General features: G+C 38.9%; 6 protein-coding genes across 6 annotated transcripts; 3 read left to right on the top strand and 3 right to left on the bottom strand.

Moving 5' to 3' along the window:
* Window positions 1-5,471: 5,471 nt before the first annotated feature.
* W97_08940 (uncharacterized protein) lies at window positions 5,472-5,954 on the top strand (the record flags this gene model as incomplete). Its single annotated transcript, XM_007786786.1, has 1 exon — window positions 5,472-5,954. The coding sequence occupies one exon, from the start codon at window positions 5,472-5,474 to the stop codon at window positions 5,952-5,954; it is 483 nt and encodes a 160-aa protein (XP_007784976.1).
* A 323-nt stretch (window positions 5,955-6,277) lies between these two features.
* On the top strand, window positions 6,278-6,769 carry W97_08939 (uncharacterized protein; the record flags this gene model as incomplete). The annotated part of the gene is made up of 1 exon (XM_007786785.1): window positions 6,278-6,769. The coding sequence occupies one exon, from the start codon at window positions 6,278-6,280 to the stop codon at window positions 6,767-6,769; it is 492 nt and encodes a 163-aa protein (XP_007784975.1).
* Window positions 6,770-11,749: 4,980 nt separating this feature from the next.
* Window positions 11,750-12,568, top strand: W97_08938 (uncharacterized protein; the record flags this gene model as incomplete). The annotated part of the gene is made up of 1 exon (XM_007786784.1): window positions 11,750-12,568. One exon carries the CDS (start codon window positions 11,750-11,752, stop codon window positions 12,566-12,568), a length of 819 nt encoding a protein of 272 aa, XP_007784974.1.
* Window positions 12,569-12,768: 200 nt separating this feature from the next.
* On the bottom strand, window positions 12,769-13,322 carry W97_08937 (uncharacterized protein; the record flags this gene model as incomplete). Its single annotated transcript, XM_007786783.1, has 2 exons — window positions 12,769-13,267; window positions 13,309-13,322. The coding sequence occupies 2 exons, from the start codon at window positions 13,320-13,322 to the stop codon at window positions 12,769-12,771; spliced, it is 513 nt and encodes a 170-aa protein (XP_007784973.1).
* Window positions 13,323-13,648: 326 nt separating this feature from the next.
* On the bottom strand, window positions 13,649-14,272 carry W97_08936 (uncharacterized protein; the record flags this gene model as incomplete). Its single annotated transcript, XM_007786782.1, has 1 exon — window positions 13,649-14,272. One exon carries the CDS (start codon window positions 14,270-14,272, stop codon window positions 13,649-13,651), a length of 624 nt encoding a protein of 207 aa, XP_007784972.1.
* A 56-nt stretch (window positions 14,273-14,328) lies between these two features.
* W97_08935 (uncharacterized protein) lies at window positions 14,329-14,911 on the bottom strand (the record flags this gene model as incomplete). Its single annotated transcript, XM_007786781.1, has 2 exons — window positions 14,329-14,575; window positions 14,670-14,911. The coding sequence occupies 2 exons, from the start codon at window positions 14,909-14,911 to the stop codon at window positions 14,329-14,331; spliced, it is 489 nt and encodes a 162-aa protein (XP_007784971.1).
* Between the last annotated feature and the right edge of the window lie 9,802 nt (window positions 14,912-24,713).

The following is a 24,713-nucleotide window of genomic DNA, read 5'->3' as shown; positions in this document are numbered from 1 at the left end:
TTACATCGAAATTCTAGAATACGCTAATAAGATAGCTAGAACTATTATATAAGCTTTTAACTACTTATTACCTTTGAATAATAGAGAGACCGAAAGGATGAACTAAGTGTTAGAGTAATGTTTAAGGAGTTATATTAATTATTACTAAAAGAACTAGGTTTTTCTACTACCACTAGTATAGCTATTATATAATATAAGCGTAAACAAAATTATTTTACGCTGATTATAGGTATTAAGCTAAGCTTTACTAAGAATCTAGAAAGGTTCGAGCTATAGCTAAAATAGCGAATATAATTATAAAAGAGCTAAAGAGTCTCTATAAGCTTTTAAAGCTAGATATTAAGTTTCTATCTAAACAATTAGCCTTTTACTACAACTAGTATAGAGCGAGAACATCTATATTAAAAGAGAGGGTAAAAGTTTACCTTTTTAGAAGAAATATCAAGATAATTAGGCTAAGTAATAAGCTTAATTATATAAAGATCGGACCTTTTAGAATTATTAGAAATATTAAAGATACTAGTTATAAGTTAAAGCTACCTATAAGAATAAGAATACATATAGTATTCTATATATTACTGCTTAAACTAGTACTAGAGGAAGTTCTAGAGCTTACTTAGATTTCTAATAACTACTTTATAGAAAGAAAAGGCTAACATAAAGCGTAGAAGGTACTTAGTATTAGTAATAACTTTAATAGTAGTTAGCGTAGATATTTAGTAAAGTAGAAGGATTATCTAGATTCGGAAAATACTTAGAAACTACTTACTAATCTTATAGATTACAAGCGACTCCTTAAGAGTTACTCTTAAAGAATAAAGAATCTAGAAAGATAGAGGGTATTAAGGAATTAAGTTACTTCTAAGTAGCTAGAGGAAGCTCTATCTTAAAAGAAATAGTAGTAGAATTAATAGAGAGGAAAAAGGGTAATATATTAGACCGTTTACGCTTCTCTTACTCTAGTCGTTCTATCTCTATAATTATTTCTATTTCTCGCTAAATGCGGTTCCTCTCACGTTCCTTAGTCTAATCTAGTAATAGTTTAAGTTAATAGCGTTTTACACGTGCTATTAAAATCGCCTCTTTAATCTTTTTAAGCTTGCGCTCGAGTTTTTATTGCTCTTATACTATTTTCTCTTACTCGCGATAGGTAATAATATAGCTATATTTCTAGTTCTTTTTAATATAAATCGTATAGCGGCTAAAATATAACTTAAGTTTATAGAGCACGCTATTATCTATATAATCTTTATAAGAACAAACTATCGTTACTCCGAATTCTAAAATATAATAAGAAAGATTATAAGAATAGTTAGTGGATATTAGAGTTAGTAGTATAATTAACTAATAGGGGACATCTATAATATAAGAAGGGGTAATAAGAAGCTCTATAGATGGAAGCTAAACTAAAAGGGGGATAGTATTATAAATGTAGGTTTTCTAGGAGAAAAGTTCTAGAAGATTATATCTAGGAAAGTGTTTCTAGAAAACTAGGGCACGTACTAGGGGTATATGCCTTAATAAGCTGGATAAGTAGGCTTAGCGCACTTATTAAACTTTTTAGCTATAATAAGAGTAGTGAGGGTGATAAGGGACTTAGTAGACTTATTAGTACTTATTAGATAAAAGGGCTACTAAAGTTATTAGGTATATAGGAGCTACGACTACTTATTTATTAGTAGGTTGTGCTTAACTTATATAGCTTAGGTATTATATATTGTTTCTACTATAGAAGTCTACACTTTTAATCTATAATATAATTGTATCCTTTAGCTCTATAATACCCTACTCCTATACGAACACACCTAGAAGACAAGCCTTATTACATCTATAAAATTTCTTAGCATAAATAGATATTTACTACTATTTTTAAAATATATTACAATTTGAAGATTCTATTTATCTATAATTCACTATAGTACTATACTCTATCTAGTTATTATATATTAGATACTCTCAATAGTAGATTGATATATCATAAATAGAATAGAGTTATTTATAGAATCTATACATTTTTGCTATCCTTCTACTATATATTTTATATAACAATAAATATACTAGAATATATATTTCAAAATCTAATAAGAAGATTAAAAGTATTTTATATATATCTTTTCTTTCCTTCATTATAGTTATGTAAACTATTTATTCAAATCTTTTACTACTATTAATAGACCTAGAAATAGTTATACTATACTAATAGAACATCCTATTTATAGCACGCGTTTCTAAAATTTTACTAGTATTATAAAATTAGATATTTTTACTAATTTCTTATATTCCCGAGATGCTTTTAACGCGTGTTATTAAAATTAGAGTTATAGATAGTAATATTCTAGATTATAACTACTACTAATAGTTATATATTTATTATTCGCGCTATTACTAGAGAAAATTAGTTATAACAATGTATAAATTTTAGTGTTTTAAGTGTTAAAATACGTTTTTTATTGAAATTATAAAAAATAAATTTTCTATTTTAGCCTAGTCATACTAAGATTTATAATTTCCTTTTTAATACTATAATATTACAGTGAACAATTAACTCTACCTAGTGTCTCTTCATTCTATTCTCCTTTTTCTAAAATATTTGTAATGGAGAAGAAATACTAGAATTATGAACCAAATTTTGTACAGTTTATACCATCATGCAATTAAAGAAAATATATAGTATAGACTATCTTTAACAGGTTTAAAGCTTTGAAAAATAAAGATTTTTATATTTTCACTATTTTCTAAACCTTTAAAAGTTACTAACATATTATATAGTAGATGTAAAGCTTTGAGCTTTAGATATAGATAAGAGAAGTTAAATAAAAATTTACTAAATGAAGTGCGTTTAATCATTGCTATTAATTGGATATGCATTTTTTTCCTTACTGTTATTAATTCAAAATTAGAGTGTTCTATTAATTTAGTATATTACTTTAGTAAATCCATTCCGTACAACTAAAATAACTAAGCTATTTTCTAATAAAGAGTAATTTAGAATCGAAATAGATTCGGTATAGAGTTTTAAAATATCGAAACTAATAATATAGGGCTAAATTTCTATATATAGTATATATAGCTAGATAAAGCTATTATTAAGCTTAATAATCTATATATAGCTTATTTGTATATAGTGCTAGCTAGTAATAAGCTTCGTTTCTTTATATCTAGCTTAAATAGTTTAATTAATAAGCTTAAATTTATTCTAAAAAAATATTACATACCTTAGATAATCTAAATGAACCTAGTATTATTATGACTAGTACCTTGATAATAGCTTTCTTATAATATATACCTACTATATCAAAAAGAATATAAGCTTAATAGCCTTTTAAGTATTTTATTCTCTAGTTTAAACCTAAGTTTTACATGTATAATTCTTTAAACATTTATTAAATTACTGGTATTATAAGATTTTTATTATTTTACTATATAGAATGGTATTATATAATACTATCTAAAGTCTAAAAGCTAGATTAGTAAGCTAGTATTATAGCTCGACTAAATATCTAAGATACTTTCTATTTTTAGAAAAAAAAAATCTACGATACTAATAGTACTAATTATACAATTCCGATTTAATACTAGAAACGGTTAATTATTAGATTTAGAAATTAGTCGGTATAAAAATTATCGGTAAATTATAGTATAAATAATAGAACACTCTACCTCTATTCTCTAGAGAATCGCTATTTTATTCTATAAAATTAAGGAATAGTTTAGCCTAGTTTACTCTATATATATATAGATCTAGATAGAACTCTATTATATAAATATAGGAATTATAGGGGTAATCTATAATAGCTAATAAGGGTAATTAGATATTTATAGAAATCTAGAATCGCCAATGTAATACAAATAATATAAAAGAGTGAATTAATATTACCCTAGACGGCTTTGTTCTATAGAATAAAAGACTCTTTAATAGCTTTATAGATTGATATCTAAATTATTATAAATAGTATTTTAATAAAAGAATAGTATTATATAATCTTTATAGTAACGCTTACTAGCTTAATATAATATAAATATTTATTAGTACTATCTATATTATATTATCTCTTTACTAATCTAGATTATGTAATACTAGTTATCTACTATCTAATAGCAATATCTCTCTATGAACTATTAATAAAAGTATTAATAATATTAATTAAAGTACAGCTTCTTATACGCTATATAATAATAGTATCTAGTAGAAATTAGTAGCTATTCAATAGTAGTTATATAATAGCTTAAACTAAGAGTTTATTTAATTTTATTAAGGATTATACGTCGCGTGAGATAATTAGTTATAATAAAGCCAATAATACGCCATTTGACGAGCGATTTATATATAGTAATAATCTAGTATATTAAAATAGAAAGCTTTTAGATGTATTATTTTAATTTAACTACTATTAGCGTTATAATCTTTCTAGCTATCTTCTAGATAGTTAAATAGAGCTTCTATATATCTATAATAATTATCCGAAGAGACTAGTAAGTAATATAATATAGCGTTCAAATACTATATTATTTTATATAGCTATTTAATAGTAGCAAAGCTACTAGAGTTTTTAGTAGTGATAGTAGTACTACTAGAATTAATAGTTCTAGTATTATTAAATAATACTAGAGTGATAGAGTTTTAGAAAAGATTAGAGAAAGATTTATAACTCTAAAGAAAAATAATATAATAATAAAAAAAAAAGGGAAAAAGAATAAAGATTAAAGTATTCTAGCTATTTCACTAGCTACTGTCTATATATTTAAGCTCCACTATATTAAATTCTGTTTTAAATTATATTCTTCTATTTTCTAAAGCTTTCTACTATCTTTCAAACCTTTTTATTATATCTTATAATCTTCTATAGTCTTATACATAGAATATTGAATACAATATAAAGTAATATTAATTTAGAATATCTTTAGAACGCTCTCTCTAAATATCTAGCTATTTATATCTTTATTGCAATTAACTATATTAGTATTACTATATCTCTAGTAACTTTAAAAGTTAATATAGATTATAATACTAGATGCTAAAAATGCTTGAAGCCTAGAGTAATTGATAGATAGAGGTCTTCTATAATAATCTAATCATCGATCGCCGCTATCTATCGAACGTGCTATAAGGGTGTATGCAAGCTTGCTATGTGCTTACTTAGCCCCGAGCCTCGCTTAAAAAGGCAAATCTTGGAAGAGAAACGGGAGCTAAATTAGGCCGTTTCGAGTCTTTCTTGCAGCTTCGTGCGGGGCACGATTGGTGCAATTGGTGCAATTGGTACAATTGGTTGAATGTTGCTCTCCCACAGCACTGCGCTTATGCTAACCGGTCACGACATAGAGGGAAGTTAGGGCGAGGGTAAGGGGTCTAGTTATCGCCGGCTTTAACAGCGCAGGGTTAGCTATCACTATTCCATTCTACACTTAAATTTTTCAGGCCTTTTTGCCTCTCTAAATCCATTTTACCCTTATGCTACTCGCTTGCTTACGAGATGAGTGAATCTAGATTCCTGACTGAGTTGCTCCCGGAACTTGCACTCCATTATCGCCGCGAAGCTCTCAAGGAACCCGAAGAGAAGTGCCCGTGGCTTAAGCCTTTTCGATCCGCACAACCGGACTTGAACGAGGCGCGGGACCACTTTTTCAAGGATGGCAGTGACTGCATTAATGACTTGGAGAAGCACACGGAGCTCGTCCGGCTGGCGGCTGCCAACGAGGAGCTCACAGATGAATTTGGGCTCCTATACATCATCTTCATGGCGGAGCTCTACAAGGACGTTGAAAGCCTAACTGGTCTCAAAGACTCCGGACCTGAAGTTTACTACGATGCCAGCGCTGTAGGAGCCCATGAAATTGAAAGAAAAAGGAACGTGATCAGGGAGCGAAGCAAGTTAGGCAGCTTGGTCGATTCCTTTTTGGATGCAGGAAAAGAGATGCACGTTAAACATCTTGCCCGAGACCTTGGCTATATATAAAGCAACTATTCTAAGGGACACCGAATTCTCGTCCATATTACTAATATCTTCACAGGCAATTGTATTATTAAGACCGTGTAAGAACAGCCTTGGAGAAAGCGCGGGCGTACGTCGACGATTCCGGCGACGAAACACTCGATCAGCAATTGGAGAAAATAAGACGGAGATTGGACTCTATGTTGTCTCCTGGACGGTTCACAAAAACGGTTGGCCATGCCCATAAAATCAATATCAAAAGTTTCACCTACAAGGTCGGCTGTCCAGAAGCGCATGAAGATCCTCAGCACAACATCGCAGAATTGCGGAAGTTCCATGCAACCCAAATGCCATTCTTTCAAAAGCTCCAGAACGATCTTCAGGCCGAAATCAAACTGAACAAAGAGCAGCGGGAGATTATCACTGCACTAGTATTCCGACATCTAATCGAACACCTGCCACCCAATCCGTACAAGAACAGAACAAGCGCAACAGACCGATGGCTGGCGTTCTGGGAAGACGCAGTGAGAAACGAATACGATCATCCGACGGATCTTACGACGGATCCTCCGACGGATCATCCTCTCAAAGGCCTTGTGAACGAAAAGGTTTTCCCTAAGCTCCCAGCCCCCTTAGTCGATCCCACCACAGGACTGCCTATCACTAGAGGCTCCACGGAAGAGTCCGTCACCAGAGATTCCAAAGGGGCAATCGATGAGATAGGAGAGAAAGCACAAATGTACAGGTGGGGAAAAGAACTGTTTGGCATTCTGAGCAAGAATATCCACGCACTTGAAGCAAAGGGCAAGGAGGGATACAAGGTCGGCAGTGATCACTAGGGAAAGGGGGTGAGAGACATACTCGAGCGCTTGAAGCCGACCGAGTATGACAATGACGGCGACACTAGTGTGGTGAGTTGGGAGCGAGAGCGATTACGGTATGTGCCCGCGGCGCTGTTAGCGACGGCGGCGCCCTCAGGGCCAACGGGCGCTACTACGGCCCCGCCTACCACGACGGGGCTTGCTACGCCTGGAATGCCGGTTGCAACAACGGGACCTGCTGCGCCTGGAATACCGATGTTAGCAGGGCCTCCGGGCGGCGCTAGACTCACTGCGACGGCGCCAGTTGTAGGATCCATTACGGCGGCTGTGGCAGGGTCTACTCCGGGATCTATAGCGTCGGGAATCTGAAGCCACTCTTCCTCAGTCTTTCAGCAGCATGTCACTCTCAGGATGGAAATGCTAGAACGCCCATTTCGGTCGTCATTCTGTCGACGGCAAAGGCTGATGCAAGCTTGTTGTATTGACTAGGTGAGTGGGCGAACTATATACACGAGCGCGCTAGCAACCTACAGAGGTTCTGCCGGCAAGTGAGGGCAAATCACGTGACTAGGCAACCGTGCAGACTTTTTGCTAGGAACTGTACCTGTCATTGGTCGCCCGCCCGCCCACTACTCTCGGGCGGGGGCGGGCGGGCTACTGTCCATGAATTCTAGCTGCTGCTGCTGCTGCTGCACTACTAGTTCCTCCATCACCAACCTTCACTTCGCCAGCCCAAAGCTCAGAAATTCCGCGTCCACTACCTAGCTCCTGAACCTCAAAGCTGGTCTTCCTCTCGTGGAGCTCTGAAACAACCTGTGTAACTTCCATTTCCCCAATTTGTGCATCTGCCAGTTCCCCAAGTCCATTTGTCTTGGAATCAAGATCCTCCGGCTGCACCTTCGCCCCCAAGCGCCTGCGCTGTCTGCGCAGGAAGATGAACGCGAGACCCGCGACTAACGACAGAGCGATGAAGATGCCAATACCAATTCCTGCACCTGCTGCGGCTGATAGTCCCGAGGAGCTTGATGCGGCTGTGCTTGTGGAGGCTGCGTCTAGCGGTTGAGAAGCGGAACCTGAACTTGGGGCAGGAGCGGTGGAAGACGCAACAGAGGTCGCTGAAGTCGCTGATGATGCTTGAGACGATAGTGTGGCTGAGCTCTGCTTAATCTGCCGCACATTTCCTGCCACGATGCTGCTATCAGTAGGCGTACTACTAGTGCTCCTGCTTCATGATGCGGGTGAGGCACCTTCATCGTCAGCGAACCATGTTGTTGGCTCTTCCCTCCAGTCATACTCATTTATAAACTCCCAAACGACCGTGTTGGGATTCTCTGGGGTTTTGCCTTCCGAAAACGTAAAATAGCAGTAGATCCTCTCATCTGCTTTCTGCGTTATAGGCAACATAAATTGATAGGTGACAGGCGGCGGAACGCCTCGTGTGGCCCAGGAGTCGTCCGAGGAAGTATATGCTATTCATAGTCAGCTTTTGCGATAATTAATGTCTATGTAACGCGAACGCGGACAAGTATTTAGTGTGCGGCAAGACAGCCCAATTCCAGTTGCTATTGGCGGACTCCATTTGAGTATCATTCTGTGATACAGATGGAGTGGGCCGAAGTTGCTGGTCTGCCGAAGGGGTGGGTTGACCTCGCCGGGGGGCGGCCAAATCCATTTCAGATCTACGCTTTCAGACATGTCCGACGAAGTTCTTGAGATGGGAGAGGGGAGGAATCTTGTATCCGGTACATATTATCTTTTGGGGGTGTTTCGTTTCCAGTAAATTACATGTCCTGGAACGAGGCTTGGGGCCAAAAGTCAGGTCCGGTCAGAGCGCATGAACACACTAGAGAGACCGGAGATTGCTGGAACACGGCGCTGGGAAAGAGACCGATTGGCCGAAAGGAGTAGCCGTTCCAGAACTAGCCAATAAGACAGCTTAAACAACCCATCAGACGTGGAAACATAGTGCATGTAGTATGTATCTTGAATTTCAGCCCCTGATCTTTCTAGAATCGCTTCTTATTATTAACCATTCTATGTCGCTAGTCTTGGGTTCTAAAAATCGTTTCTTTTTTATAAAACGGCCGTCGACTTTATATACCTTTGTTATAGATTTTCTGCTAATATATGCAACAATAGATCCTTGTTAGAGAGAGTAGACAAACGAGCTTTTTCTATAGAACTCTATAATTAAATCTAGATAAAATGCTAGTATGTGCTAAATAATAATTATAGAATTATACTATAAAAATAATAAGTATTCTACGGCGTTTATATAGCGTTTATTTTACTAATTACAAGGAAGATTTAATGCTTGACAGTAAACTCTAATTTAAGTTGAAAATAATAGTAGCTGTATAATTATATTAAATCAAAGAATAAAGATTCTCTAGAAGTGTAAAATAATATAAAAACAATAGTGTTATATAAAATAGTATTGTAAGGTTATTTTAGTAATAAATAAAGTTCTATTAAATGTTTTCTCTATTCTATACTATCTATATAATAACACTATTTTATTCCAACTATAGATATAAAGCTGAATTCTATAAATAGCTATAGATAGTAGACAAGATAATATCACTATAAAAAGCTAAATTAGTTATATATCTAATTAAAACAGGATATAGAATTTCTATAAAGAAGAATAGCCTTTTACTATCAGAATATAGAGTTAAAAACATACGTATTTAAGAAATAAATAAAAAATTAGAGTTTATTTACTTTAAAAAAATACACAAACTAGTAGAGTCAATATTTAATTAAATAATATAGAATTAGATCTTTTAAAAGTACTATAAATATTAAAAATATAAGCTTTAAATTGAAACTACTAAAGAGAATATAAATACGCCTAGTATTTTATTTTTCTTATTTGAATTAGTATTAGACACGATTACAATAGTAAAAAAAGTATTTAGAAACTATCTAATATAATTAAAAAACTAGTATTAATTCTAGAGAATTCTAGTAGAGGGTAATAATCTTATCTATTATTAGTAATACTACTAAATAAAGTGAAAAGAGTATAGAAATACCATATTGAAACTATTTACTAATTTTAATAGATATAGAAAGATAGAAATATAGCACTAGAAATCATTCTAGATAAATATTAACATGTATAAAATATATCTAGTAGAAAAGCAATTTTGATAAACGTAGAATTTTGAAAGATAGAAGGGGAAAAAATGGAAATTTATTTCTAGATAATGGATAGAAACTGTATTTTAATAGAGAGTAAATTGAAGAAATTAATTAAAGAAAAAAAAGAGCTAAGATACTCTTGTTTCTTTTATTTTAATAGAATATCTTTTTGATTACCTCTAGTTTAGAAAGAACTTTCTTTTTAGATTAAGCTTTTATTTATAAAAGCTAGTGTTTAAAGCGTTTATATCTAGCTATTATTATAGTAATATCCTATTTTACTTTAGTAAGCTAGCATATTAGATTGTAGCAATTATATACTATTTTCTCTAAATCTCTATAAATAACAATATAGTGATAATTATTATTCTTTATAATATAGTTTAAATAGCAATCTGAATACATATTCGTATAATAGAATGCGCTATTATTAGAACAATCTTTATTAGAATAAACTACTTTAACGCTAAACTTCAAGATAGAGCGAGAAAGATTATAAGGATAATTAATTAATAATATAAATTAGATGTTTTATAAGAATAGCGAAAAGGTCAAACTATTAATTTTAGATTATTAAAACGAATAGCTAAGCTGGAAAGAGAATAGCATTTTAAATTAAAAGAAAAGAGGCTTAGTATTTATAGAGTTTTTCAAAAAAAAATATCTAAAAATTACCAAAATTTTCTAGGAAAATAAGTGTAGAAAATATAGAGAAATTTTAGACTTAAATTTAATAAATTTAGTAAGTTAGTTTAACTACTATTTAGATTTACAAAGAGATAATAGATTTTATAAACTACAATAAAGGCTTATTATACTTATTAGTAGTATTTCACGTGATAACTTACTACAATTCTTAAGTATATAGAAAGTATAAATGTTAGAATTTAGAGTGCTATATTTAATCTATAGAAATAAATTTTCTATAAAATTAGAACTTAATCTATAATATCTCTCTTACTTATATCTATTTTACTATATTAATAACTCTTTAGCTGTACTTTAATATCTATCTAGCTATTAAGATACGCTCTATTATTATAAATATATTTAGAAAAAACTAATGTAGACTATTTAGAATATATTTTAACTTACATTTAGAAAACTAGTAATTAGAGATTAATGGTTAGAATTAGTAGTTAATATAAAGTTAGCTATAAACAAAGAAGTACAGTAAACTTATCTACGATTATCTATAACTACTTATAGTTTAATATATTGTTAAAGATATAGCACCCTTATAGTGTTTAGTTACCTAAAATGCTAGTTAGCTAAATAACATTATAGATAGTAGACTGTACTTATAGCGTGATCTAGATAAATTGCGGTCACTATATAGAAGTAAAGAAGCGGGGTTGGAGGTAGGCAAAGGACGTTGAAATGAGGGGTGTGCGCGACCGGGGCGTGGGTGCATTGAGCGGGAAAGAGGCGCAACAAACACGCTACGCCGGGGCGTTCCTTGCAGCGACCGGGAGCGCCCCGAGGGACGGGCCCTCAAGACCCCCCGGCCAAAGGTGGGGGCCTCAGACCTTACAGCCCCTGCAGCCCAAAAATAGGGGACGGGAACCTCAACTTGGCGTCTACAAGTAAACACCATCTCGGAATAATTTAGCGAAAGAATGCACCAGAATGCTCGGTGGGCGGAGTTCTCTTCTTTACTTGCTTGTCGTTGGATACGAGCTGGACAGTCCTCCCCTGCATGTTAGATTTCTTATCAATCTACATAGTCCTCCAGCCCTGCGGCTCTACGCGCTCTCCTAAATTGCCTTCTCCTCCCTTGATCTTCACTCAATCTTCGGCTCATTTATCCAAGACAGTTTCAAACCGCAAGAAACGACAACGACCCGCTCAATGACACGCAATCCGTCACATCTCTCCCTTCTCGCAACCACCCTCTTCCTACAACTTACGCACGCCCAAGTCGGCACCATAACGCAGGACGTCTACACCCTCTCGGCCTTTCCCCTCCAAAAGCCCTGCGCGCAATCCTGCTTCGTCGCCACCGGTATCTGCCCCAACGACGTGCTCGGCAGCGAAATAGGTTGCAACTCATGGAACTGCAACGACCGTATTTGGCAAGCTACGAACGACTGCTACTGCCGGACGGATCTGCAGAAGCCTGCGCAAGAACTTCTGACCAGTTGTGTCGAGAGGAAGTGTACGGTGGGCGATGTCAGGATCGATGCGTCGAGCGCGGGCAGCATCTACGCGCGGTACTGCGCGGAGAAGGGGTATAGTCCTGCGGCAGAACCGGCGACGGTGCAAGCGACAGCCACGGGGCCTGGTGCTTCGACAAGAGCGGTGGGGGGAGGGGTAGGCGGTGGGCCGACTGCTTCCTCGACGTCGGGCTCGCAGGGCTCGTCTTCGGCGTCGGGCAAGCTGTCCACGTCGACGATCATTGGCATAGCTGTGGGGGGTCTGGCTGGTCTCGCGTTGCTCTCAGTCATGTGCAAGATAGTGCCCAGGTGGTTGGGATGCGGGGGAGGTAGGAGGGTGCCGCCTCCGATGCACCAGCAGCCCGTCTATCCGATGAATCTCTACCCGTATTACCAGCAGAAGGCGGAGTCAGAAGTCACGCCGGATGATTCTGTTTCGATGGTCTCGGGGATGCCGAGACCGGCACCGACGCTTGTGTCTAATGCGCAGAGTTATCCGCCGCGCAGGTATTAGATACAGCCGGTTGGCGTTTTGAGAAATGTATGAGCATGGGTTTGGCCGATTGATGTGAGATTACATCCATGGTCTCTATCATGTATGTGCTATACTGGGTATGAAATTTACGCATGCTCTTCATGTCATTGGATCTCCATGTACAGTACATAGTTTCTGAGGACCATTCACTCTCTCGTGCACGCACGTGAACAAATCGATCATCTCGGCCTCAAATACCCTAGATACTTTCTCGCCTGCGCCTCATAAACTTCTACATCCAAATGCGGGAACCGTCTCAACTCCTCCAACCTCTGCTCCAGCAGTACCTCAGCACCCTCCCGTTTCGGATGACTACTCGGCTCCACCCTACTCATTCTCGCAGCCACATACACCTTCCATGCCCCCACGCACGCAAGCATGAACTCCGCCTGCGCAACCATGCACTCATCCTCGCACTTCCGCGCGTTCTCCAGCGCCGTTTTGGCGTACTCGCGCCCCTGGTCAGCATGCTGTTTGCGCGCCGCGCTTTCGCGCGCAGTCATGCTGAGGCGGATCGAGGTCTCCATGAGCTTCTGGCAGAGGCGCGAGACTTGCTTCGGTGGGGTGGACGGGTCGTTTTTGAGGTAGTTTAGGGCTTTGGCGAAGTTTTGGTGTGCTTTTACGAGATCGTGCCGGGCGATGCGGTCGGGGGGTAGTTTGAGGTGCGTGTTGCCTAGACTGATGAGCTCTGCTGGGCGGTGGCGTTAGCCTCATCCTACTTAAAGATAGCCATACCGAACGTTCCCAACTTTGATGCATCAACCCAGCGTAGATGCCTTTTAAACAGGACGCAAGGATTTGTTGAACATTGTTTAGCCCCTTGGAGTCCTCCAGGCCCTCAGGTGCAGGGATGTCCCATTGGAGCTGGTAACATGGGGTACTGGCTCTAGGCACGAGCATCTTACTTACAAATCTCAGACGAAGTCGCTCTTGACGATGCCAGATACGGTCTTTGTCCCGACTGGGGAAGCGTTTGCTCTTTCAGCCTTCGCGTAAATTCCGCGGTGGGTTCGTCTGCACGCCAGGCGGGAGATCAACACTGTTCTTCACGACTCATTTCTAGGCGCTATACATACATTCCTTCATGCGCAAATTCTCCACACACGCCCTCACCTCGCCTATCGTACCTCGTTTCTGCAAATACGTAGACGTCGCCGCACGAACCAAGTCCTGCTCTTCAAACTCCTCTAGCCTCACACTGCCCAGCCCATGGTCGACATTAAACCGAAAGCACCGGCCCTTCTCCACATAGTCGCGCCAGCGGCTCAGGAACTTCTCGTTGGTGCTCTCCGTCTCCGAGGCCTCCTTCTGCAGCGTCTCCAAGAGATGCTTCAGCCCCTTGTCAGAAACACTCCGGATGCCGGGATGGCCAGTGCCAACAGAGATGAAGCATTTGACCAGGGGCTGCAGATTCCCCGTCTCCTCGCACCAGAGGTCCGAGGCTTCTTCTTCAACTTCCAGGGCAGGGTTGTTCGCCCCGAGCGCGCCGTCGACGAACTTGCTGCCTTTGATGGCGACGTCGGAGAAGTAGGTTGGCGCAGCGGAGGTCGCGAGAGCGGCTTCAAGGATGGTTGGGTTGAGGTCGGAGACCGCGGGGATTCGGTAGCTGCGGAACCGGGTTGTGATGTTTGCCTTTTGGAATTTGGCGCAAACAAAGCTGGAGGTTGCAATCAAATTAGCCATGATGTTGTAATCACGGGAGATCTGCATTAATGTGTAGCGATGAAACTGAGGTATACTTACACCTTACACCGCGACCTCGTCACGTTCTCAAACTTTTCGTTGACAGGAATGCCGCGCGCTTTGAGGACCTGCGAGATTGCGTTCTCTAGCGCCTTGGACGAAAACCGCGGCTTGACGCCCCCAAGGATGCCTATGAAAGAATGATTTGCCTTCTTCTCGAAAACATGCTTCATCATCTTGGCGTATGCGTCTATGCATTCTTCGACGGACATTTCCAGACGGCCTAGCATGATGGCGATGAGCCTGCGTCGACATCAGTGACTGTTCTTTCGCAAAGTTGCCCGGACTAGGAAATGTACCATACAAGAGGTGCTAAGAAAAATGGGATTGTTCTTACCCTCCGGTGCTCGTCCCCCCAATCAAATCGAAGATCTCGCACGGCTTCCTCGGGCGCAGACCGGCCTCTTCACGCATGTAATTCAGCCGGTTCATGATGCCTTGGAGGATGTATAGCGTCGACAGGCCGCGGACGCCGCCGCCGTCTAGGGACAAGAGGCAGTAGCCTGTATTGTCGAGGGTGTGGTCATTGCCGGTCTGCGATCGCGAGGGTACTGCACTTGTCTCACTTTGCGCGTCCATGCTATGCGCCGATGGCATATTGTCGATTTGTTATGACTTTTCTGTTCGGTGAGCGGTAATCTACATGATCCTGATATTAATATTGATGGAAGGCGCTGAGGGGCACGGGTGGACGTCGCTGTAGCCGCCCACGAGGCTGAGCTGAAGCCTAAAATGCGCTTTGGCTTGAGCTTGGACGCGCAAGCCAAAGTCCCCCACAAGCGTCTGTTGCCAATGATTTATGAAGCACACAATAAAGCCTCGGTAGCCAATAAGCAAGTGATCATCATTAACGGTTCAGATGTATGTTATGTGCGCGCTGCGGTTAATAACGCAGGCTATATCGCGTGTCGAAGGGTCCGCCCTCCTTCACCAGAAAAGGGGCGAGAGGTAACCAATCTGTCTGTTCTGCAAATTGCGTGGCACCGATGGTAGCGTGCCGGTGTCTGGTGCTCGATTCGCGCAAGAGATGATACCGTTCTGTCCGAGAGCTCGTCGATGTGGGACGTCGCAAACGTCGTCGAAGTGATAGGCCGCCCAAGAACGCACCGGTGGCTGTGTGTTGTGGCAGGGGTAATGTTGAAGTGTTTGGCTCTGTCGTTGCACCCCGTGGTGCTATCCTGCGGCTCGATGCCGTCGCTGTCGTCGCCGACCGCGTCGTGTTGTGTGGCTTGCTCTTGGGATTTCGCCTTCTGTTCCTTCCGTGGTGTGGCTTGCTCGGGCCACAGCTCGGCTGACCCTCAAAAAAGTCCGGGCACTCAGCCAAGACGCGCCAAGCTCACCTTCAACCCACATAACCTTACACCTTCCTTACTCATGCTTAACACCTTCTACATAACGCTCTATTATCACGACTCCGAAGACCGTGAATTGTCGTAATAGATCGCGGACAGGTCCGCTATGCTCTTTCATTCACGGGCTAACTCTAACCACTAACCACTAACCATATTAAACTTGTGTTGAACTTGTATTGAACTTATATTTGAAAGGTGTTTAGACGGTGTTTAGGAGGTGTTTACCTAGAGGTTTTTCCGAGGGTGCTCTAAGCTTTTCCGTGGGTGCTCCGAGCTGATACCCGTCGGATATTGGTCCTTCCGTCGGAAACTGTTCAGCCCTTAACATGGATGGTGCGTCGCTGCCGTCAGCTCCCCGCAAGAGCGGACAAGGCTTGAATATCCAGCCGTTATGAAAAGCTCTCACTGACAAACTTTCCTTCTAACGTCCATCTGCTGATGGTGTGCAATCTAACTCCATTTCTTCATCAACATCGGAGCGTCACTCAAAGCACGTCGCAATCACCTGGTCGGATGGCTGAGGGAGGCACTGTTGCAAGATGACTTCCAGTAATGTCGTTCAACTGCAATGGGGCCTCACTGAGACCGCGGCTGGGACCTTGAACATAGCCACGGGGGCTGCTACGAGCAGCAACCACGGACAATGTCCAGCCAATTGCTCTGATAGCCTGCGAGCAGTTTGGTATGACCCTCCCCATGTGTATGGAGACCAAAATGGCCGTGGAGCTCCTTGCCAGACCACCACATACGTCTTCCATGATAAGTTTCTTGAAAGCACGGATCGGTTATCTCGCTGGAGACTGTACGGAATACCTCTCTCGCAACGAAGGAGGGATTAGATTCCTTTGTCTTGCTGCGGCACTTTGCTCCATAGGTAGTTTCCAGGCGGCGCAGGTTCTGGAGCGACTCCTTCAAGCTACCGCTCTCAGAGACCAGTTGCGACCTACGTTGCAGCAATTGAAACAGCTGTTCGAGGTCCTCCGAGTTAAGCTGGGATTTGCGGACTTTGCGAACAATGTAGACGGTTGGCAGACATTCTGCGCCAATGCTTTAGCGATGTCGCAATTCGATGGACCTGACGATCTTCGGGTCCCTTCGAAGGAGTCCATCGAGCAGCTTGTCCTGGCCTTAAGCCAATGCGGACGACTTGGCGAAACGTGCTATGTCAGAGTACGCTGCACTAGAAATTTCATTCCTTGGACGATGGCATTTACCAAGTGGATCATGGGCCAGCCACCCCAACTTGCTGTCTTCGACTCAGCCAGCTCTTCCAAACAGGACCCTCTCATTCCCAGTCCAGAATCTCATGTCCTTGTTGTTGTTGAAATCGCAGACCCGTCAGGGCCGTCATATAATCCGTATAAAATCGCAATAGCACACAACGTCGAATCCTTGTCGAGCCTGCTGAGAATCGATTGCTTGGAGTCTGCGACCACCGGAGATACCTTCCGTTTTCACGGCCTTGTGCATGCCAGAAGATGGGCAGCCTTAGAAGTTTCGCGGCTGTTGTCGCCTAGGGGACGCTTCTCTAAAAACGCGGTTACATGCTTCTCTAAACACGAGGTCACACACATGCTCCTCTATCTCGTAAAGACGGCCCTTGATGGCCTAGTGGTAGCGAATGCCGATGACTATAAGAACACGACGGGCGCTATTGAACTAGTCCGGGACGGACTGACATTGGTTAAGAACAACCCTTTCGAAAGCTCGGCAGTTGTGATTCCATTCCTGGAAGACCTCTTGGACTTCGACTGTCAAGTCATTGATCACGCCGGTTTCGCAGCGTTTCACAAACATAGAACAACGTCGGTGGATGCAGACACCTCTTCACGCGATTGGGAGCGCTTCTTACATAATCTTGCCCAGGTAGCCGCTGACTTGATGACTCTGTCACTCTATAGTGTCGATGCGCAGTCGCCCCTCATACCTCGCGTAGCGATGGATTCCGCTTCTTGGCGCAAATCGAGTCGGTATGATAAGAATAGCTTTTACCTTGGTGTTAAGAGCCTTACCGAAGCTCTTAGCCAGTTAGAGGAAGCCAAAGGTCAACCTACGGGGTCCGAGGGCCCAATCTGCGTGCTGTATCGTGACATCTATCAGGTTGCTCTTGATCTTGTCCTTCCGGAAGGGAGATACCGGAGTGATCCAGAACACATCGGATGGAATCCATTTGTGCATACGGGCCATGGATACGTTGTCTACTGTGCCGTCCTGGAGGGCCACTCTGTTCTTACAGAGGGCTTTTTACGCCTTTGTTGCTTTCCAGGACAGCTCATCTGGCACGAAGCCATTTATGATCATGTGTTAAACTTAGATTTCACATCTAGCATAACAGAGTCGCCTAGGGAGATGCCGCTTGATGATCCTATTCCAGAGTCACTCAAACTTCAAAGCAGCAACGCACGTTTGGAGTGGCAGATTGAGGGTGGTGACAAGTTTCTGTATGCGAGTCCATGTTTTACTACTGTCCCACGACCAGCTCATCCGGAAAGGAATTTTTTCATAGCATGGCATATTTGCGAAGCGCATACTGCTGTTCGATTGACGGGGCCTTGTACCCATTCGTTCAGCGACGAGTGTCCTTCCGTTCCACACGTCAGGAGAGTCTCCAACCTCTTGGCGGTGCCATTTATGGAGCGACGTAGGATTGCTTCTGATACGGCTAGCTCTTGCGCGTCTAACGAGGATGGCGATGAGGTTCGACATTGGCTGTACACAGCCAGGCATATAGATAGAGCACAGCTTGCACTGATGAGCTATCTTTATAGCAAGGGTAAAGGTGTACTAATGGAGGATAAAGATGTAACAAAGATCCTCCTTCACCGAGAAGGCTGTCTGGAGTGCGCTGTAAAGACAGCAAAAGCAGGCGGGTTCGATATCATCATCTGTTGAAATGGAGATATCCTACCTTACGGAAGCAGCTCAAGGACGGTCGGCAGCACTGGACGAGGCGAATTCAGAATTGTAGAGCATGACTTGCCATCCGCATCACTTTCTCTGTACCATCATTCGTAGGGAATGGAGTTTCCAGTCTTTCACAGTATACACAAGCATGTAACAACTTGACCTTCTCGCGACTCATCTCGTATCTGTTTTTGGTACTTGTTTTGATAGCTTATCAAAGGAACTCCCCAAAGCGCCACCCAATCCGCAATCATACCACCACTAAATCTTGCAGCGTTAGCACTTCTACCCAACGCCTCGCACCGGCAGGACTCTCATTCTCACAACAATCCACACGAGCCTGAACGCAACACCTCCGCGCGCCATATCCATCTCAAGTCTTGAGCCTATCCTCCTATTCAACTATAAGACCCAGCCAAACTAGTCATCCAACCTCCCGCTTCCCCCCAACCTCTCCCAAACCCATCTCCAAATAATACCAAACCCCACCAAGCGGTCGCGCACGCAGGCACCAGATCTGCCCACCCCACTCCATGACAACAGACAGAGCCCTCTCTCCATCACAAACTCTCCAGGCGTCCTCGTCATCGCTCGTCTACACACCATCCTTTCGCCGCTCACACCCCCATGCGACGCCAATCAGCCACCGCGAGCCCACCATACCCTCCACCCCTTGCGTGAAGCCGACTTTTTCCGCAAACCCCGCTTCTGCACAGCCATAAACGGTGCCGTACGGGACTGCGGTTGTGATATGCGTCGCACACGAGTCGCATGCCGAAACCGCTCGCGCACGGCATAAACGGCGGAACTAGCGACACGCCGCTGGGGGTACGGAACGTATCCAGGGCTGCGTGAGGAAGTGCGGAGGTTCGTCGATCAGGCAGGTCCGCGTTGGACTGAGTTCCGAAGACGGTGGGGCGATTGCGCTTCGGGGAACCTGAAAGGATGTTGAAGTTGGGGGCACGGGAGACTAATGTAGCGTGTAGACGGCGGAAGGAGTAACTCTATTAGATCTGATAACCCCTAGCTGGATTCACCTACACGGCGTAAAATCGACTTCTTTTTCTACGCACACGTTTAGGCCCGCGTAGATACTAAGATTTAGATATAGTAAAACACCTAGTTATATTAATTAGCTTTGAAAAGAGCGTAAGGAGTTAAAGCACTAGATATAGAGATAAGTAGATAGTAAAATAGATAGTAAAAATAGCCTATATAAGGCTATAGAACTTAATAATACTATAGCTAACTCTAAAAAAACTAGTATACTTTAGACTAGTATATTTTAAACTAGTAACATATATATCTTTAGATATAATATTACTACTATAAGTATATTTAGAATAGCGTTCCTACTCTTTACTAGATTTAAAATCTCCATATAGCTTAAAAACTTTAAGTACTATATAGATTAGTATATATAGACGCCTAAAAAAAAGAGTAAATAATTTCTTTTCTATCTCAACCTTTAGAGAAGAACTGTAATTAAAGAATAGATAGAGTACTAGATAAAGTAGAGTGACCTAAAATATCGGAATACTAATTCTAATCCGATTTCCGACTCGATTCGAGGCTCGATTTAGGTTACTAATGTTTATTCTATTAGATTCAGGACGGAATTGGAAGTTTAAAATTCTTATCGGATTCTATCAGGTTACTGTTAATAGTATAAACTAATATAATAGTCTTAAATAGACTAGAGTTTGATAGATTTAACTACTTTAAGGCTAGTATAGTCTTATTTAATACTAAAAGTATTAAGTTATAGCTTATATAACAAGTTATAATAGAAGATAGAAAGTTTGAATAGAATTACGTATTTAGTTAAAACTAACTTAGAGGTAATAAAATAGCTATTATTAGATAATATTATTATACAATTAGCTAGTGTTAGACTATATAGATACTATTAACTATATAATAGATAATTAGTAAGCTATAAGCTTATTAATAATAACTTTTATATATATTAGGGTTCCGTCGTATTACGAACCACAATATATAACGCGAGACGAGAGTAATTAGTGCTAAGTATCATGTAAGGGACTAATTACTCTAGATACTAAGAAAGCCTAATTAGTAGAATTAGTGTAATTAGGGAGATTACGGTGTAGGTATAATAGCATATAGGTAGCATAGTTCTTATTTATTAGAATAGTGTACTTAACTTAAATAAGAATCTAGCATTCTTTATAATTTAATCTAATCTTACTATATAATCTCGATCCTCTCTTTATTAACTACTTCTTAGCACTATTCTCTTCCTTCTTAATTAGGACCCTAACCTTTATAGTAACTTCTATTATTATAAGGTAACTCTTATTACACGTCAGCAAATTTTGAATTTCCAATGAATTTTCTAGGTGGAATTAATCTTAAATCGGTCGGAATCTTATCCAAATCAATCGGATCGAAATATTATCAATCGGACGCAGCACGCCTAATAGACCACTCTTAGATAAAGAATTAAAAGAGACTAATAGATAATATAAAATAGCATTCTATAAACTAGAACTTTAAATAGTATATATAAATACATAGATATTTTAAGGACTAGATAAACTAAGTTATCTAGTTAGAATATAAAATTAGTCTAGAGAGATGTATATAATACTACTAGAATACATTAAAGATATAAAAGGTATTAATAAGTATATATAGTATATTAAATATCTATATATACTACTAAAGATTATTTATAAAAAGCTAGTTTAAAAGGCTGAGTTTATTAATAGAATATAACTGCTATTTGCTTTAGCAAGCTTCAAAAGAAAGCTAAGTAGATAATTAAGGTTAAATATATAGTGAAAAATCTTAATATATTAGTACTAATAACAATAGTTCTAATACTTCTAGTAGCTTTATTATGTAAGAATATATCTGTCTCAAAAAGCCTACTAGAAGTAGATAGAATAGATTTAGATATATATAAGCCTAAAATAGTATTTTTATTTATATCTAAAATAGATTATTTTATGAATCTAGTAGAAAGAAACTAGACGGTGCTAAATCTAGTAATAGATTCTTTTATCGCTAGAGCACTAACTATATAAGCTATATTAAAAGTGCTAACTATAGCTATATATCTATAGTAGCTAGCATTCTTACTAGTAAAACTAGTAGACACTAAGATTAATAAGAAAGAAATTAATAATTTAGTATAGAAATTCTTCTAAATAAGCTTTCATTATATATAGATAGCTTTAACGCTTATAAAAATACTATAATATTAGGGAATAAGTATAGATCTAGTACAACTTATAGTATTCTACTAGAAAATTACTAGGCTATAAAATTAGAACAGTAATATAAGCGTCTATTAGATGAATTACTAGTAAAACTCTAGAAAGTAAGAAAGCTAGAATAGATATTAATAACAGCTATTTATATATTAGAAATATAGTAGCTAGTATATCTAGTAGAACTATTTAAGCCTGTAAAAACTAATTAATAAAGAGTTCTACTATAGAAATAGTAGAGATATCTTCAAAGAAACTATAGAAAAATTAAGCATAAAAATCTATATTCTAAAAGATAATAAGCTATAATTCCTATAAGATTATATAAATAGAAAGAAGTAGATAGAAAAGATAAAACTAAAAATAGTTATAAATATTTTTTAGGACTTTTAGAATTCGGTGATAGTAATATTAAGGACTTAGATAAAACGTTTAAAGAAGTGGAATATAAGGAAGAAATTCTAAATAATAATTATTAGATAGATACTATAAGCTAGTAATTCTATACAAGCTAGAGAGAAAGAGAATTTATATAAGAAAAAGAAGGTATATTGAGAGGTAAAGTATAAGGCAAGCTTCAAGTAATAAAGAAGATATCTAAAAAGCCTATGATTATAAAGACTATATAATAAAAAACGTACTATATATTATATAATAGTACTAATAAGATTCTAGCTACTAAATCTACTATATGTCTATTCTTTTAAGCGTAGACACTACTAGTATAGATGAAGCTAAAATGATAGATAATTAACTAGACAATATAGGTATAGTAGTAGCTTAAGTTCTAGAATAAAATAACAATAAAAACTATAGTAGATATTATAAAGAAGAGAAAAGCCTATAATAAGAATATTAAAAGATTCCTTATAGCTCTAATAAAGAATATAATATATGAGAATATTCTAGAATATATTATAGTTTAGCAAGTAACTCTTAGTATTAATCAGATTTTTACTTTAATTCTATCTATAAAGAAACTCTTAATAAAGCGGATTATTAAAAAGTAGATGAAATGCTTTATAGAGGAATATATTACTAGAATAATAGTATCTATTTGTAATATTTATACAGAGTATAGAGATATAGATAGTAATAGAATAGTTAAAGAGAAGTATAAATAAAAACTAGTAACTAACTCTTATAGATATTAATATTAGTATTCTATACAATTTTATATAGTAGATATAGTATAAACTAGAGTACTATTTAGAATTAATGCTAAAGTAAACCTAATTATTCGCCCTTTCGCTAAGGATATAGATTTTATTATTAATAAATTACCACTAAATATAAGTGTAACGAGGTGCTATCACGAGATAATAAAAGTTACTATAATAGTTAGGGTCCTAATTAAGGAGGTAGGGAATAGTACTAAGATACGGTTAATATAGTGAGGATTAATATCACGTAGTGAGATTAGATTAAGTTACAAAGAATACTAGATTCTTATTTAAGTTAAGTACACTATTCTAATAAACGAGAATAGTACGGCCTATATACTATAATACCTCGCACTATAATCCCCCTAATTAGAGTAATCCATTCCTAATTATACTAATTACACTAATTAGGCACCTCTTAGCATTCTAAGTAATTAGTCCCTCACGTAACGTTTAGCACTAATCACCTTTATTCCGCGTTATCTACCGCGATTTATAACACTATCTCCCTCCCTAATAGCTTTCGTCCCGAAAGGTATATTCGCCCTCTTTCTATAATATACCGAAAGCACCTAAGCTAACATCCTCGAGATCCGTGTTAAAGTAGTAGGGCTCTACTAGTCTTAAACGATCCTCTACTAAATACTATAATAACCTAGTGTCTTATCTTCGTTCCTCTAGTTCCGATATACCTACCCTATATAGTCGCTATTGCTCCGAGTCGCTATCCTATCGCGTGGACATCCGTTCTAGCTATTATACCGAGTGCATTTCTTTAAGCGTAAAATACGACCTAGTCGTTACCTATAGAGAATAGAAGCAGCTTCGTGCTTATAGCGAAGAAATTCGTAAAAAGCTTTATAAAGCTAAAAGAGCGATTATAGAGGCGAATCTCTATTATACCTAACTTAAAGATAAGCTAGCTAAGTAGGAAAACCGTTCTTCCTAACTTATATTGCGCGAACTATTATCGATTAAGGAGGTAGAGGCTCTAGAGTGGGGCTAGCTAAGCTCTCCTCCTAAGTTCTTAATAGACTTCCCGGATCCCACGCCTATCGCCTTCTTAGACGTGCTTACTATATCTCCTACGACTTAAAGCGCCCTAGATAGGTTTCCTCCTTCGTTCTTTAAGCCTACTTCTAATAAGGTCTTAGGTCCTTATAGTACTTCCTTATAGCTCGTTCGCATCTATTAAGGTTAGTGCGTAGCTCCTATATATTATCTAAGTCTAGGTAGCCTTTCCATTTTATGAGGTATTATTATAGCCTATCCTTAAAGTCGGTGCTATCGTCTAGAATCCTTTATACTTTATATTATCTTTCTTGTTCTATTAGGTAGTTATCTAGTATCTTAGCTAATACTAGTACTTCTATAGGGGCTAGTTCTAATAGCGAAATATGGAACACTAAGTGTATTCTCATTCCCTCTAGTAGGTCCAATTCGTAGCTTGTGTCCTTAATATTTCTAACGATTTTGAAAGGTCCTATCCTAACGTAGTCCAATTTCTTACTTAGCCTTATTATCTCGATGTTTTTCCGGAGGAGGTAAACTTTATCCCTCTCTTTAAGTATAGGTCCTCTAGATCTATATTTATTATAGTGAAATACTAATTATTATAATAGAAATTCGATATCTTTTCGTAATTCTTAGTATATCTATTATATTTCTTCCACCGTCAATCTAGCTGCTTCTACTAGTATTTAGACTTCCCTAGGTTCGTGGA

This window comes from Coniosporium apollinis (genome assembly GCF_000281105.1).
Source record: "Coniosporium apollinis CBS 100218 chromosome Unknown supercont1.68, whole genome shotgun sequence".
In the NCBI taxonomy this organism is placed as follows: Eukaryota; Fungi; Ascomycota; class Dothideomycetes; genus Coniosporium; species Coniosporium apollinis.
Note: the sequence above shows the minus strand (reverse complement) of the source record. Positions and strands in the feature narration are given on the sequence as shown.